The sequence below is a fragment of the Alosa sapidissima genome, chromosome 16 (genome assembly GCF_018492685.1).
Source record: "Alosa sapidissima isolate fAloSap1 chromosome 16, fAloSap1.pri, whole genome shotgun sequence".
NCBI lineage: Eukaryota > Metazoa > Chordata > Actinopteri > Clupeiformes > Clupeidae > Alosa > Alosa sapidissima.
This window is the reverse complement of record NC_055972.1, coordinates 8,524,609-8,540,307: the sequence shown is the minus strand read 5'-3', so window position 1 is coordinate 8,540,307 and position 15,699 is coordinate 8,524,609. Positions and strand designations below refer to the sequence as shown.

Below are 15,699 nucleotides of genomic sequence, written 5' to 3'. Positions count from 1 at the left end.
CACTTGTGTTTAGCAGTATTACATTCAATATCAACTCATTTAGTGTAGTGCCTGAATTCCCCCTATCTGCCAAGATGTCTGTATTCCCAGCATGCAGTGCTGTTACCCCATGGGTACCGTTGGCTTCGTCTGCTCCTGTTCTCCCATTTTACCTGCAAGGCTAAGCTCAAGAGCTTTACTGCACACAAGCCTGGAGCGCACAAACCTTTTAAACATGAACGCAATGTCTGTGTAAGTAATGGCCACAGTGGTCTAGAAAATGTGCACTACTGAAGTGTACACATGTTCATGTCCAGATAATGTTATCTTGGAGTTAAAACGTTGATTGCTCTTTATGGCCGGAATTTGTCAAACATTCGGACACAGCTGGATAACTTTGTTCTATAGCGGTCAGAAACACCACCAGAAGTCAGTAGTGAGATAGAATGGTTAATAATAATTTAGGAAAATAAAAGATGCTTAAAAATAAAAAGAACAGCGTGGGTAGCAGACTGCTTGAGTCAATAATTTTTCCTTTTATGTGCATACGGTTTGGCTATTTATGCTTGCTGCAGAAAAAGCTGAAATGGCAGAGTAAGAACACATCCCCATGCCAAAGAATACAGTTCAAACAGTCATTTGTGCTATTTTCTGCGATGACTATGCATATTGTGTGCATGTCCAGTGACTGATTCCCCAGTTATCACTGAGAGTAGGACAGGGTTTGGGGCTTACAGGCAGCCTAGTTGGGCTGGGCCGGAGTGGGACAGGGTTTGGGGCTTACAGGCAGCCTAGTTGGGCTGGGCTGGAGTGTCATAAACAGTTTTGGCCTCCACATACTCTCACATAGCAGATGGGAAAAAATGAGTCATACTTGGAGCTAAATAGGAGGGAATGTAGAGAGGTTAACTTCAGTTGACTCCATGACAAGGCCCACTATTCCAACGCACTGTATGGCAGGGTCTATCCCCTGTCTGCTGTGCTCAGATGCATTTGGAGAAGGGATAGAGGCCTGGTGATCTGTAGGAATCAGACACAAAATAGCAAAGTGAGATGCAATGAGATATGCATTTAAAGTGTCCTTATGCTTAAAGGTTGTATCAGCGATTGCAGGCCCAAAAAAGGCCCAAACATAAATTATCACATTCATCTAATCTTTCCTAATGATCCGCTATAGCTGCCTTCCCCATAAGCAGGTCGTCAAAAAAAAAAAACGCGTCTCTGTAGGCAGCCTAGGCTCTGAGATCTGCACGCAAAAACATTTGCTACCAGCAAGTGTTGCCAACCACTCAAAGGCAAAATAAAGTGTTCCAAACCGACGAGATGCGTGTTCAGGAGAGTTTCAATTGCGCGGGAAGGAGGGGGAGGGGAGTAGCGAGCTAGCTCTCTGTTAGCTGTTTTTTGAACATCAACGGAAGTGACGTTTCCCCGCCATCGCTGATACAACCTTTACTGGAGTCAGCACAGAGACTGAACCCACTCAAGACTCTGAACTCAAGTGATTACTTCTGTGTCTGAGTGAATTGTATTTTACTAATCCACATCTCCCCCTCATCAATCATTTCTCCTGTTACAATTTATATTGATATAACCTCCAGGATCTGACCACACAAGCAAACACATAAACAAGGGCTGCCCATCCTTCTGTCCATTCTTCACCCTCACCACATCTTGCACAACAGCTGCTGTTCAGAGAACACAGCTAACATGGGAGCATATTAGTCACCAGATGTCCCCCTTCGCTGCCAGCCTCCATCCAACAGGCAGGGAGACAATGCCATGCACATAGATAGCTTAGAATGGTGTGTGTCTACTGTGGTGGGGTTTGGTGCATTCACCTGGCATTGATGACAGCCACAACAGAGCATCCACTGCTAGAGCCTGAAATCCAGCCTGTGATTGCTGCCGTGCAGCTCTTTAACAGAATGAGGTACAGCTTGTCTACCAAGTCAACCAACAGTGCAATCAAACCAATTTCACCATGCAGACACATCATTGCACGGATCAGATAAAGAGCAGTACGTGGGAGCTGGCATCAGAAAAAGTACACTTTCAAACGGAATCTCACATGGACACAAATGGCCTCCATAGGGATTCAGTGCATCCGCTGTGGCGCTTGAAATAGAAGCGCCTGCAGGCAAGAAATCATGCATACATTTAAGATCCATTAAGAATGCACAAGGTGCTCTTCTGACATTCTAACTCAAATTTCTGGGAAAGTTTAAGTAAAGAGTAGCGCTTAAATTTGTCCTTACAGAATTGTCCAAGGGAGCAAACCCTATCTAAATCTTATCTTAAGATATCTTATTATCTATTTCAATGGCATGGATTAACATACCTTGTATAAAGAGCACCTAATCATGTGTTAACATTTAAATATTAGCTCTAATGACTTAAGCAAGAGCAGGATTCGTCTGTTGCTGAGTGAAAAGCTGAAACAGCAGCAGAGAGTTGGCAGTGGTTTCAGACGTGCTGTGAGGTCTGCTAGTTCAGATTTTTAATTCCACTGACGAAAGGTCTGAAACTTGGGTGACCTGTGAGTTGCTTGCACATAAATCATAGTGTCATGCATGTTAAATATTTCAGTGGTTAAGGCAGAAGAGTTATGGTCAGACAGGTTCAGGGTTCAATTCCCATGTGTCTCACCCATGTTTTGACCACAAGTAAAAATTAGATTTATTTTGGTTTCAAAGAAAAAGACTGCTACGAGCACAAATATTTTCAACACAACAGCTTGATTGCTAGGTACGACATTTCTGAATATTATCTTATGAATAATAGAACGCAAGGTCAGCAGTAAAGTGTTTGACCTCTCATATATCTCTCCTGTCCTCACATTCATATTTTAACAGTCGTTCACCGTTGGCTTCGTCTGCTCCTGTTCTCCCATTTTACCTGCAAGGCTAAGCTCAAGAGCTTTACTGCACACAAGCCTGGAGCGCACAAACCTTTTAAACATGAACGCAATGTCTGTGTAAGTAATGGCCACAGTGGTCTAGAAAATGTGCACTACTGAAGTGTACACATGTTCATGTCCAGATAATGTTATCTTGGAGTTAAAACGTTGATTGCTCTTTATGGCCGGAATTTGTCAAACATTCGGACACAGCTGGATAACTTTGTTCTATAGTGGTCAGAAACACCACCAGAAGTCAGTAGTGAGATAGAATGGTTAATAAGCATTGATTTATTTAGTGCCCTTAGCATTATGATGATGCCGTTTCAGGTAAAACCCAGCCAACTGGCTATGTTGGAAATCAGCAATTATGTATTTTTGAGAACAATTTCTTCTACCACATGACCTATGATATTATCAGTTCTACTAAAAATAGTCCAAAACAATTATTGTAAATCCAGCAAGGATGGTACATCAAAACAGATTTTACTCTTCCAGTTCATTTTGTACTTCACTTGATTATTTATATAAACAGCCAAATTAAAATGTGGCCAACTAATGAGAAACACTCACTTGTAAAATTCAATTTCTCTCAAGCTACCCTTGTTAAGTCACAGCACTTCAAGACATCCTTTGTTGCCAGCTATGCTGAGAAAATTTACTCGCAGTCTACTTTTATGGTCCATTAATACATCTGGTCTGTAAATGTAATGTAATGAATGAAGGAAAAACACAGACCTTAAACAGGTTTTCCTATCAACTACACATAACACTTTCCCATTTGTGGCCCACTGGTGTCAGAAGAAGAATGAGCCTCCCTCCTCTTCACAATCAATAGGAAGGTTCCCCCCATTCTCTGCTCCAGTAAGTAAATGGAAATGAATGTGGGGCAGAGGGTATTAATGCTGAGGGTGGAATATCCATTTAATCACATCCTCCCTGCAGGCCACTGTTGATAAAAATGACAGCCCATGCGCATTACTAATTCCAACGCTGTCACATCCCATAGTCACTTACCTTGCAAATGAACTGCAGTAATGACACCTGCCTGGCTCTCAAAATGCATGGCACATCCGGAGTTTAATGCCGGGGAGGGGACCTAACGAATATTTGCAGAACCCTACAGAAAGGATTATTTGTAGTGTGTAATTGCGTTTTCAGCTCGGTATGAAAGCCTTTATTTTTACATACTGGCCAGCTGCAAAATGTGGTAACAGCAGAACAAAAACAAATCAAAGTGATAATCTGATAATTAGACATCGTAACAGTATTCAACAATATAAGAAACAGAATGTAGTATGGTGCTTTAAATGTTTAAAGCATAGACTGTATATACAGTCTATGGTTTAAAGCCTCTTTCCACTGTCAAGGTGTTTAGATCTTACTTGCAAAATAAGACTACACTGTAATCAATCTACACTGCAAACCCTTTCCCTGAGTCTCAAAGAGCCCTCTTGGTGTAAGGATTTTATGTTGTCTAAGTGGCTCCCCCTGCTGTCACAGAACAGTAGGAAAGGGTGGAGGGTAGTGGTCACCTGACATCTGATGGCAACGCAACACACACACACACACATGCATAATAAATCACAGAGAAGACACAATGCTGTAACACAACAGTGATAATGCCGTCCATTAAGATGAGTTATGGATGCTAATGCAGGAGTGGGTGGATCTGCATTCCCAAGCGCATGGAGCAAATACTGCCACTGCAACCCCATCACCACATCTGCAGCTAATACTACAGCAGTGAGTGTATTTGAAAAAAGAGATTTTTTTATATGTAGTTCCAGATTTAATGTTGCTGTAATGTAAGCTGTGATAATATATGTTTCAGCAGGCCATTTTGATTTAGTTTCCATGTTTTCATACATCACAATTAGTCACAATTGAGTTCATCACTGCACTAGCAGGCACACTTGCTCAACCCAATCATCTTTACATCTTCCTACAGCACCACACACTGGGCCCGCTCTCTCCCTCAATCCCACACACGCAAGGACCATAACAGCAGCTACAGTAGCAGGAACAGGATGTGGGGGGCCTGGGGAGTGCAGCGGGGGGGGGCGAGTGGATCACAGGTGAGAACTGCAAGCCCGCCATTTCAGCACGCAGCAGGCATGCTAAAGAGAAAACCTGGCTGCCAACATTCACTACAGCCGGCGGAAAACTCATTTCGCGGAGCTCCGCTGTGCAGCTCGGCCCGTCAGTGAGGGAGCTGGAGAGCTGAGCTGTGCAGCTCATTGAGTCGTTCTCAGGCCGTCCCGGCCCTGCTGATTACCCCGGAGATAATCTGCAGCAGGTAAGTGACAGATGTCTGCAGTCACAGCCAGAGGAGGAAACAGCCTCTGCATAGATAAGAGAAAGAAATCCATCTGGAGAGGGCTGCCTTTATTCAGAGATTATCCCACCCACCCGAGCTCCTGCTGCTCTGCACGTGATATCTTCTCCTGGCCCTGAACACACACACACACACGACACACACGCACACGCACATGCACACACACACACACACACACACACACACACACACACACACACACATATCCCCAACATCACCACTCACTACAGCTGTGTTTTTCTCTCCACATAAAAAATGACAAGGTCATGTGAGACAGGGAGGAAGACCTCCCAGCATCACTGTCCTCTGCTCTGCTCTGTACCACTCTCGCAAGCCACATCACACTATTAATCAAGTGGAAATCCAACCCCTGTGTAGTTAGGGCTGATGGATACATAGATGTTCAACTTAGCTCTGTCATTAGATTGCAAATAAATGTGAAAAAGGCTTTCTACTAAGATGTGTATGACAAGTCACGTTAAAGTCATCATGCGATTTGCATGCAAGATAATGCTAAGGTCAAGTCACAGTGTCCTGCCCATTCAGATCACCTAGCAAAAGCACATGAACCATTAAAGCCAGTGTCCTTTTCTGCACCCAGTCATCAGTAGCCCCTTGGCTGTCAGCTATTCTGAGTAGGTTATGACAATAACATGGATGTTGGATTCAGCCTGATTAAATAACACAAAAGGATTCAGCCTGATTAAATAACACAAAATGCTTCATTCGTCTGACTATCAACCTACGGAATTTGACACACTCTAAACACATTTGAAAAACAGCAGACAAGGACAACCAACTCAATTTCAGACTGAGGCATTAAGATGAGAAATGATCTCTCCTGCAATTACACGCTGAAATGATAATGCATGACTGAACATTTGCAGCACAGTCATGGTTGTGAGCTTCCCGTAAATGTCCCAGCGATGCTGCTGTGGACCCAGAGGCACCATCCCTGAGAGGGACTGCAGAGTGCACCATCTCTGGCCCAGAGGTTAAACCAATCACCCTGCTCTCGGCTCTGCAGTGGTGCCGCTGCTCGGCTTGAATCTGATGTAGGGACATCAAAACCTACAGCGACTTCCAGCACACACATCAAGTGACAAAAGCCAAATTACAGAGGCCCTCTCATTGCTTTTTGCTGGCCAAGTACCAACACACAGTTTGAGTTTCTACACAGACTGTGGTGTGCTGACATTGATATAGTCCTCAGTCGAACATTGTGCCCGATCTCGGGAGGGGAGTAGCAGCTAACTTTTCTCTGCATCTACCCCCCCCCCCCCAATCACAGGAGCCTCTGGAGGGGGCGGCCGTGGCCCCACCATCTGCTCCGTTTGTCTGGGAGAGGTTGAATAGCTGCCAGGACCCAGGTGATACCCGTCCTACCCAGCTCCTCCAGCCTTGCATAATAACAGCTCCTCTCCCTGCGTCTTTCTCCATGGGATGGGACAGCTTAACACAGCCGTGGTCCAATGAGCTGGCTGGCCCATCCTCCTGCTCTGGCTCTGAGCGTATAAGTGAGTGAGGGAAGGAGAATGTGAAGGCCCCTGGGAGCCGAACGTCAGCACTGCGGAGTGGAGCCTCATTTTCCAACGCCATCTGTTCCCAGTCCCTCAGCTGAAAGCTCCATTTATGTCAAACCTCCCATCGTCACAAAGACTGCGGACTTCTCAGCAGCTCTCCTGCTCTTCCTCAGCTGCCTTAACTGCTACCGCGGCTTCTTCTCTCTACCCACCCACTCAGAGCCACTTTGTCAGTTTGGTGACAAAAGATCAAGGCTGTGTTTGTTCACTCATAATGAAAACACATGCAGTTGTTTGGTAAATCGTGCTAGAGCATGTCAGGGTGGAGTCCCGCATCTGAATTCCATTAGATGACAATGACATCTGATGACATCTATTCCAGTAGATGACAATTTAACATTGAATATCATTAAATATTAGTTCCTAAGACAAAACTAAACAGATTTTTGTGAGAATATAATGGGTTTATTTGCACATACAATTAGGTACATCATCAGGACATGCTTTGCCTGCTGCTAGAGACTTGAAGGCACAAATGACTGCTTGATGTGCAGTGACTGGTCTATGCTGGAGGGAGAGGCTCAGACTTGTTGAATCAAATGGATATTATTGTATAGTACCTCACTGTAGAGGCTGCATGATGGGAATCAAACGGCAGTCCAGTAACTCTAACCAGAACTTCTTTACACTTAACAAGCCGGTATTTGTGGGATTATTATATTTAAAAAAAATTCTTGACTTTTATTATATTTGTGGTTTACAGTAGCTCTTTTAGGACATACTAAGACTTTACTGTAGGAACATACAGTGTAAGTATATTTTACAGAATATCATAGAAGTGTTATACATTACAGAACTATTGTAGACATTTTATAGTATATAGCTATAGTTCTCGTATAGTTTTCGTAAGGGACAATATGCCAAATTTCAAAACTGCACCATATGGAACAAGAAAAGAAACACAATGGATGTTTATGCAGCTTTACTGCTTGGCCGCTGGTAAATGGCTGCCCCTAAATAGCAATATAGATAGATATAGATAGCAATGCAATAATAAGCTTCATGCAAGAGCAATGATTGCTAACTGGAAATAAATTTATGTTTGTATAATTCATCAGTTATTATGTTATTATTACACTTAAAAAAGTTATAACCGTTGTGTTTTGTTACATTTGTTGGAAGTGGTTATCTTACCTGTTGAGGCCTCTGCATTTGTTTATACGTAGACGTATGGAAGGGCATATGCATCAGACTAACTGGTTGGGGTTTCAAAACTTGACACATAACCTTTTCTTGTGAACTCTGTAGAAGGACCCTAAATACAGGATAGTTTAGGCTTAATCTATATTACGCCTAAATGGATTAGATTCAACTTGTCATTGTGCAGAGTTTAGTTGGTTGGTTGTCACCGGGATGCAGAGCTAGAGTTAAGTAGGGTGACAGACTTAGGGAAGAAGCTTCTTCTGAACCTGCTGGTTCTGGTGCAGAGACCTGTAACGCCTCCTGGAGGGGAGTGGGGTGAACAGTCTGTGGTTGGGGTGAGAACAGTCTTTGATAATGCTGCGCGCCTGGATGGAGGGGAGTGAGGAACCGGTGATGCGTTGAGCAGTTTTCACCACCCTCTGCCGTGCTTTCCAGTCGAATGCAGAGCAGTTGCCATACCATACTGTGACACAGTTGGTGAGAATGCTTTCGATGGTGCAGTGGTAGAAGTTCACCTGGATCTGAGGAGACAAATGGACCTTCTTTAGTCTCCTCAGAAAGAACGAAGATGGTGTGTGACACTGGTGAGCCTTCTTGATCAGAGTAGGGGTGTTGAGGGTCCAAGAGAGGTCCTCAGAGATGTGGACACCCAGAAACTTGAAACTGGTGGTGACACGCTCCACCTCAGTCCCGTTCATGAGAATGGGGGTGTGTGTGCCAGCTTTAGACTTCCTGAAGTCCACAATGAGCTCTTTGGTCTTTTTGGTGTTGAGAGCCAGGTTGTTGTCAGTGCACCACAATGTTAGGTGCTGGACCTCCTCCCTGTAGGCCGTCTCATCGTTGTTACTGATGAGACCAATCACCGTAGTGTCATCTGCAAACTTGACAATGGTGTTAGAGCCATGTACAGGTGTGCAGTCGTAGGTGAAGAGGGAGTAAAGGAGAGTGCTCAGCACACATCCCTGTGGTGCACCGGTGTCCAGGGTGATGGTTGAGTTGGTGTGATTATCTAACCTAAGAGACTGAAGTCTGTTGGTTAGGAAGTCCAGAATCCAGTTACAGAGGGAGGTATTGATGCCCAGTTCACTGAGTTTGGTGATCAGTTTGGAGGGGATGATGGTGTTGAATGCTGAACTAAAGTCAAAGAACAGCATTCTCACATAGGACAGGGCAGAGTAAAGTGCCATAGAGGTGGCATCCTCCATGCTCCTGTTCTGACATTAGGCGAGTTGGAAGGGGTTCAGTGAGGTCTTGAGGTGGGCCAGGACCAGCCTCTCGAAGCACTCCAAGATGATCGGGGTGCGTGCAACTGGACAGAAGTCATTAAGGCTTGTTGCAGTGGAGTGTTTTGGCACTGGCACGATGGAGGTGGTTTTAAAGGTGGTTTTACTGAATTTCCCCTGGGGATCAATAAAGTATCTATCTATCTATCTATCCATCTATCTATCTATCTAAAGCACACAGGGTCAGAATTGTTCTTGAAGTGATCCTCAATCCTTAACTTGTGGTTGTGTTTGGCCTTTTTGATGCCCCTTTTCAGGTTAGCCCTGGATGAGCTATAGGCCTGAGCATCACCTGGTCTGAATGCGATGTCTCGTGCCTTCAGCAGGAGTCTGACCTCACTGTTCATCCATGGCTTCTAGGGAAAGTTGTAAACCGTTTGTGTGTGGTGACACTGTTGATGTTGGGAGTCGATACAGCCCAGAAAGGAGGCGGCGTATGAATCATTGTCCGTGTGGGAGTCAGGGGTGACCTGAGTGGCAAACAGTTTCCAGGACGTGTTTTCAAAACACTGTTGAAGTGCTGAAACAGCTCCCTCTGGCCACACTTTCATCGTCCTTTCTGTTGGTTTCACACGTTTGATGAGTGCTGAATACTTGGGCAGTAGAAATGAGAGGTAGGCCTATTCTGAGTGTCCTAGTAGATGGGGGAGGGGAGTGGCTTAGTGCATAGTGGTTCATTTAATGTCATAAAATATGAAATAGGCTACTTCACAAAACGTTTTTTAAGTATTCCAGATATGTGACCAAAATTAAACTCATTCAAATAAAAGTTGCATATTCTATAGAAATGATAATTGACCCGTGGTTGAATTTATTAACAAAAAGAAAGAAAGGAAGAAAAAGATAGGCCCTATTGACAAAATCACAAGAAAGATGGAAGGGCACCAAGGCAATGCTTTGACAAGTTAAACAACTGCAGACAGCAGCAAAGCCTACTCACTCTGCAGTCTGCACACGTTTCTCAGTGTCTTCCACTCGCTCTCCTGCTGATCGGTATGAACCACCTGCGGTGCTCCTCAGATTAAATTCAAAATAATTGTCTTGTTGAGAACAGACCCTGAGTGACTACCGCCATTTTAGCGTAAACATGTTTAAACGTTGGACGTGTTTTTCAGCTTTCCCTATTCTGTGGCGCATTGTCAAAAACAGCATGTTGTGATAACACCCTTCTGTCTCCAAGTGTTTTATGAACGGTGTGTGTGATCGTCAATGACCTGCTGCGCTATTTCCGTCATTACTTGAGTATGCAGCGCCCCCAGGCGGCGATTCCATGAAGTAAACCCATGGCCAAGAATGACATGTTGCAGGACTCGGTTGTTTTAGTAGTGGCCATTCTCTGAAGTTCTGAGGGCCTACACCATTGCCAATATTTTCGAACTAGCAAAGAAAAAACATTCTACATCCACATGCAAACATTAGTGGGTGAAAATACAGGAAAGTGCAATCACAAAGAGAGGAGTGTCCTAACAATAAAACTACTGATTACACTGCAGTTCTTACAGTAATGTTTGTGCAAAACATTGTATTTGTGCAGTATATGTAACACAATGCCATTTGAAATGAAAACATTTAATTTCCTACTGCTGAACTGAATGAATTCTTCAAAACTGCAGCGTTGATAGCCAGACAACTTTGCAGTGTCAATGGCAGTAAGGGATGCATCCTCTTGGAGGACAGGTAAGCATATTCCAAAGTTGGTGTGTACCTTTTTGCAGCACCATTCTGGCAGGAGTCGTCATCTTCAGACATTTCAGTATTATAGGAGTGAAGATTTGACATTTGAGGAATAAACTAGTCATTGTCCAATTAACTGCATGTTTTCCATAAATATGCACAGAAGTAGAAATACTAATGTGGCCAAATACAGACCTAACATCACTCCCACTAAACACATAGGCCTACATGTACAAATGCAGATCAGTTGATATAATCATCTAGTTTTTAAACACATCACTATACACCTCGAGCATTCAAGTGCTTCCCATAACATTAACGCACAGCTTTCAGAAATTAGGGTTTTCCATCTCAATGTGCAATCAAGTAATGTTCCAAGTTGCTATTGCCAATCAAGTACTACACCCATTACACAAACAGCTCTAGCTTTATAGCCTAATGTGTTCCTTATATGCAATCAACAACCCATCTTGGAATAGGAAAAAGGGTAGGCATAACAGTGGAATTTAAAGGATTACTTAAATTGGTTTCAGTCTCAGAAAACTGCCCTCATTGCTTTGTCTCCTTCACTCAGTACTGCTAGACTGATTGAAGTCACTGCACTCAAATGCTAATGAATGAAACTTGCATCATTGATTAAGAAAAATCAAGACAAAACTTAGTCAGGAAATGCGCACAAAATATGAGTATGTGTTCTCTTGAAGCGATATCCTCTTTGGGTTAAGGAAAAAAGCTACAGAATTGCTATTACCCAATATTACACAAAACAAATATGTCAAAGGCAAGATTATGAAATTTTCCTTTTTTATTTGATGACAATATACAAGAACATTTCCAGGATGATCGGTTCCCCTTTGACGGTCTCACTGTAGAAAGAGAAAGTGAAAGGACAACTTGTTAGGAAGGTAAAAGCACATACAGAAGAAGACCAACCTACCAGCAACTCCACTACTGCTGAGGTAAGGGAACTAGAAAGGGATAACTACAGACATCACAAAGGAAATCAGGATCTGGTTAACATACACAAGACTAGAAACACACTTTGTAGCATTTCCAGTTCACAACCTGGAACTCTAAAACCAGTGCAAGTCAGGAACACTCCAGGCTTGAAGAGTGGGGACAGAACAAGATGGGGGTAAGTCTTGTGAAGCCATGCAATTCAGAGGCTTGTTAATCTGCCTCACTTCAAATTCAACCCATGAGTTCACACACATAGAGCAAATAGATCATGCTCTGAACTTAGTGTTCGGTTTAGTCAGTGTACGACACGGACATTTGTAATGTTGCTGTTATCGTTTATGTCGCTGTGTTTAACACAGCCAACTGGGGTGCACCATATGGACAAACATGACAGGAACATCTCTTCAAAACACTGCTGATAAACTAGCAAAGGGATAAATCACATGCAAAGCTTTGATTTCAACTGAACAGGACATGAATGTGCAACAATCAGCACACCATGCCAACTCCGCTCTACCTGGAAAGACACCTCATTTCTGACAACGTCCGCAGGAGGCAAAAAATAAAGCAAAAGATGAAAATAAATTAAGCATTTGAATTGATCATATTAAAAGCCATCTTAAGAGCTGCTCTCTGATGCCTGGTCAGGAAAGCTATTGTTAGCTTTCATGAAAAGGTCAATGCCTTAACTTTAATCACTTACATTTTAGACTCTTTAGACACTCTTCAGAGAACAACTCTTAAGACTGAATAAAGTAAGGCCTGCAATGATACCATCCTCATCTAATATGAAGACTCAAGCCTTGCCCACTTGAGTTGGTCTATGGAAGCAATACAATGTACTGTACTGAATAACTAATGAAAGTGGTGTTACATTAGAATATTGGCACTGCACAACAATGGAAACAGATCTGACCGCAACAAAGGCAGATCTGACTGACATATGGTCAGTAACTAGGGTTAAAGTAGGTGGTGTTTTTGGAATGTTAGCATGGGACATCACCCCAATATAAATGTGGAAAGCAGTTACTCCACTCTTAACACCATTTACCTTCTATTGTCCAGAACAAGATTTGGGAAAGGAGAAAGATGACAAAGAGCAAATTAAGATGGCAAAGAAACAGAAACTAGATTTGCTAATTAAAAATGTGATGGCAAGCACAACAAAATGGCTTACAGATGGCATGTTCTATGAAAAAGAGCATCTTACCTTCTTGCCAGCTGCACCAACAGATGCTTTTTTGGTTCCTCTGACCTTCTTCATTCTGTTCTTGCGTTCCTTGCGCTGTTTTCTGGAAGTCTTCTTTTTCTCATACAGACCGTGCTGTTAAAGGAGAACAAATGGCATCAGGTTAGAAAGAGAACATGAGGGTCACCATGGCAGTATTTCCATGGCAAGAAAGGTAATGTTATACCTAATAAAACTAGGTATGTTTCTATCTGATGAACCAAAGATTATGGGTAAATTCCATGTGTTCAATTTCACTGCAGTTAGAAACACAATTCAATGACACTACAGAGAGCACCCCTGCAATGACCCAATTTATGGCCAGTCATCATACCCTTTGCAATCTGTATTTGGGCTCATTCTTCTTAGCGTAGTCCAATGAGTCGTAAACCATGGCAAAGCCAGTCGTCTTGCCACCACCAAACTGAGTCTTGAAGCCGAAGACGAACACTACATCAGGGGTGGTCTTGTACAGCTTGGCAAGCTTCTCCCTGACCTCAGTCTTGGGGACTGTTGCTTTGCCTGGATGCAGGACATCAACAACCTGTTGAAAGAGAATTCATGCATTAATGACCTTCACATATTACAGTGATGTCCATCTTACACAACAGAGCTTTCAGGGTTTTTACACAGATGACAACGTGAAGGTATACTTACCATCTGCTTCCTCTGGAGCAGGCGGTTTGTCATAAACTTCCTGGTCCTGATTGTTACTGTGTCATTCTGAAAAACAAGACACATTATTTCACTACAGTCACATTCCATCACACTGTAAAAAAGGACTCAATCCATCATAGCCATGAAACTAAGCAGGCCACCTAAACAGGTTTGTTACTGTCAAACGAATAGTAACATTGTGACATTTTGAAGTTCAGTTACAGTAGCCACGTAATTAAAAACGTAACGTTCTACATTCTCCTGTGTGTGACATTCGGAAATTATCCTAGGTGGTCTACCAAGTTGCCATAGCTTATCGATATGTTACGCTTCAGATCATACTACTTATTGGATAGCATGGCACATTAGCTGGTATAATGCCTGTGAAAGCTGTAAAGATAACTTCAGCCAACCTCGCACAACTACAAACAGTGATACACAAACGGTGATAAGGTAGGTACGGCCAAAGGTACATTTGTTGAATTCTGCAGCACTGAATAAAACAATCACAACCAGGAACAACGCACATCATTCTTAATGGGCTAACCTTGCTAATTAGCCATTTAGCTAACACTTGCTAGCAGGATGGAAGTGTATAGCAGACAGAAACCACTAACGGTGCAGCCACACTCACATCTTATTTCACTTACATTACATTTATTTGGTTAACACCACAAAAAGAACGCAACTGTCGCATTGTAGGTACTATGTTACGGCCTAATTCGCTCATATTTCGAACACTACTAGTAGAGCAGTCTTGTGAGAAGGCCACCGTTGTTATTAGGACCAAACATTTGGCACTAAACTCATAATTATCATCTCAATTCATGCATAGAATTACTCGTATACGGATAGGGTTCATGTACATTTATTAACTTCGAATAAGATAATAGGATGTTTCCGATAACAACGGATTTTGATGATCATTTATTGCCACAAAACTCACCATCTTGGCGTCGGCTCGCTCAGAGATGTGGAAAAGGAAGGAGGACCAGCAAGCGCCCAATGAAATGCCTGAATCGTGGCAAGGGTTGCTTACTATTTGCCTGAGTAAAAAACAAATAAATACGCCCAACGTCACTTATTTAAAAATCATTTATTTATCACCACACAAAAATATTTACATTATATCAAAACCAATTTATGTGACTAGCCTACTGCAGAAGTGAAACGATTCACAAATAAATTTCAATTATCAACGTAAATAGTCTACCAATATTTAGTAGATTTAACAGTTGTAGTACCCAGATTATGCGAGTTGAAAAATATGCTTTACAATCCATATGTTCAGAATCAAATTAGGCTAGCCTACATAAAAATGAATTATCACGTTTGCAGTGTGCGAGGCAGGTAAATCGAAGCGTTTCCCTTTAGTGCAACATCAAGAGAAAACGCTAGGTGTCATCATACACCTATAATCTTTATTTGTGAATAATCATAGACTGGGTGCGAGTTTGACAGCGTAATATTTTTGACAGGGGTACCCTAGCCTACTTGAAGTTCAGTAATAATAATAATAATAATAATAATAATAATAATAATAATAATTACCGAGTAGATGTGATTTCCTTCATTGTGCATTTTAAATCTTTACACTTACCCCTCTATTTTTGAGTTTTTGCTCGAAATTGCACACCGCCTACTAACAATGGCCCTGTTTCCACATAGGCTACTTTGACTTATATTCAAGTGCTTGACCTCGTTTGAAAGCAGAGGCCTTGTAGATTATTTTGTATAGATTGATTGTGTGATAAACTGTCAGAGAGGGGTAGGCGGTTTTGTACATCTCTGGAAATAACCACATTCTGCCCTCTTGGTCATTTATTTTCTCCTGGAAACACAACTGAGGCCCACTACCAGGTCTTGTGAATCTGTATCTCAAAGTAGATCAAGAATGAAATATGAGTAGGCTACTTTAGACCATTATTTGCCAAGGTATGCTCATGCGTTTTCTAAAA

The 15,699-nt window shown here is 42.5% G+C and overlaps 1 protein-coding gene across 3 annotated transcripts; it reads right to left on the bottom strand.

Annotated features, from left to right (window-relative positions):
* Positions 1–11,683: 11,683 nt before the first annotated feature.
* Positions 11,684–14,781, bottom strand: rps24 (ribosomal protein S24). 3 transcript variants are annotated; one of them, XM_042064845.1, is made up of 7 exons: positions 14,688–14,781; positions 13,742–13,807; positions 13,419–13,628; positions 13,067–13,180; positions 12,908–12,910; positions 12,374–12,392; positions 11,684–11,762 (listed from the first exon to the last, which is right to left on the bottom strand). In XM_042064845.1, the coding sequence occupies exons 1-6, from the start codon at positions 14,688–14,690 to the stop codon at positions 12,387–12,389; spliced, it is 402 nt and encodes a 133-aa protein (XP_041920779.1). In that variant the 5' UTR covers positions 14,691–14,781; the 3' UTR covers positions 11,684–11,762; positions 12,374–12,386. The 3 variants fall into 3 exon arrangements, with proteins under 3 accessions (XP_041920779.1, XP_041920780.1, XP_041920781.1); XM_042064846.1 differs by lacking the exon at positions 12,908–12,910; XM_042064847.1 differs by lacking the exons at positions 12,374–12,392; positions 12,908–12,910.
* Positions 14,782–15,699: the final 918 nt, after the last annotated feature.

What these genes read in the sequence shown, in the direction of transcription:
- rps24 (XM_042064845.1), bottom strand. An exon ending in TGCTCCAGAGGAAGCAGATG is followed by an intron (nt 13,629 to 13,741) that starts GTAAGTATACCT and finishes CTCTTTCAACAG; the next exon opens with GTTGTTGATGTCCTGCATCC. An exon ending in CCAAATACAGATTGCAAAGG is followed by an intron (nt 13,181 to 13,418) that starts GTATGATGACTG and finishes CTCCTTTAACAG; the next exon opens with CACGGTCTGTATGAGAAAAA.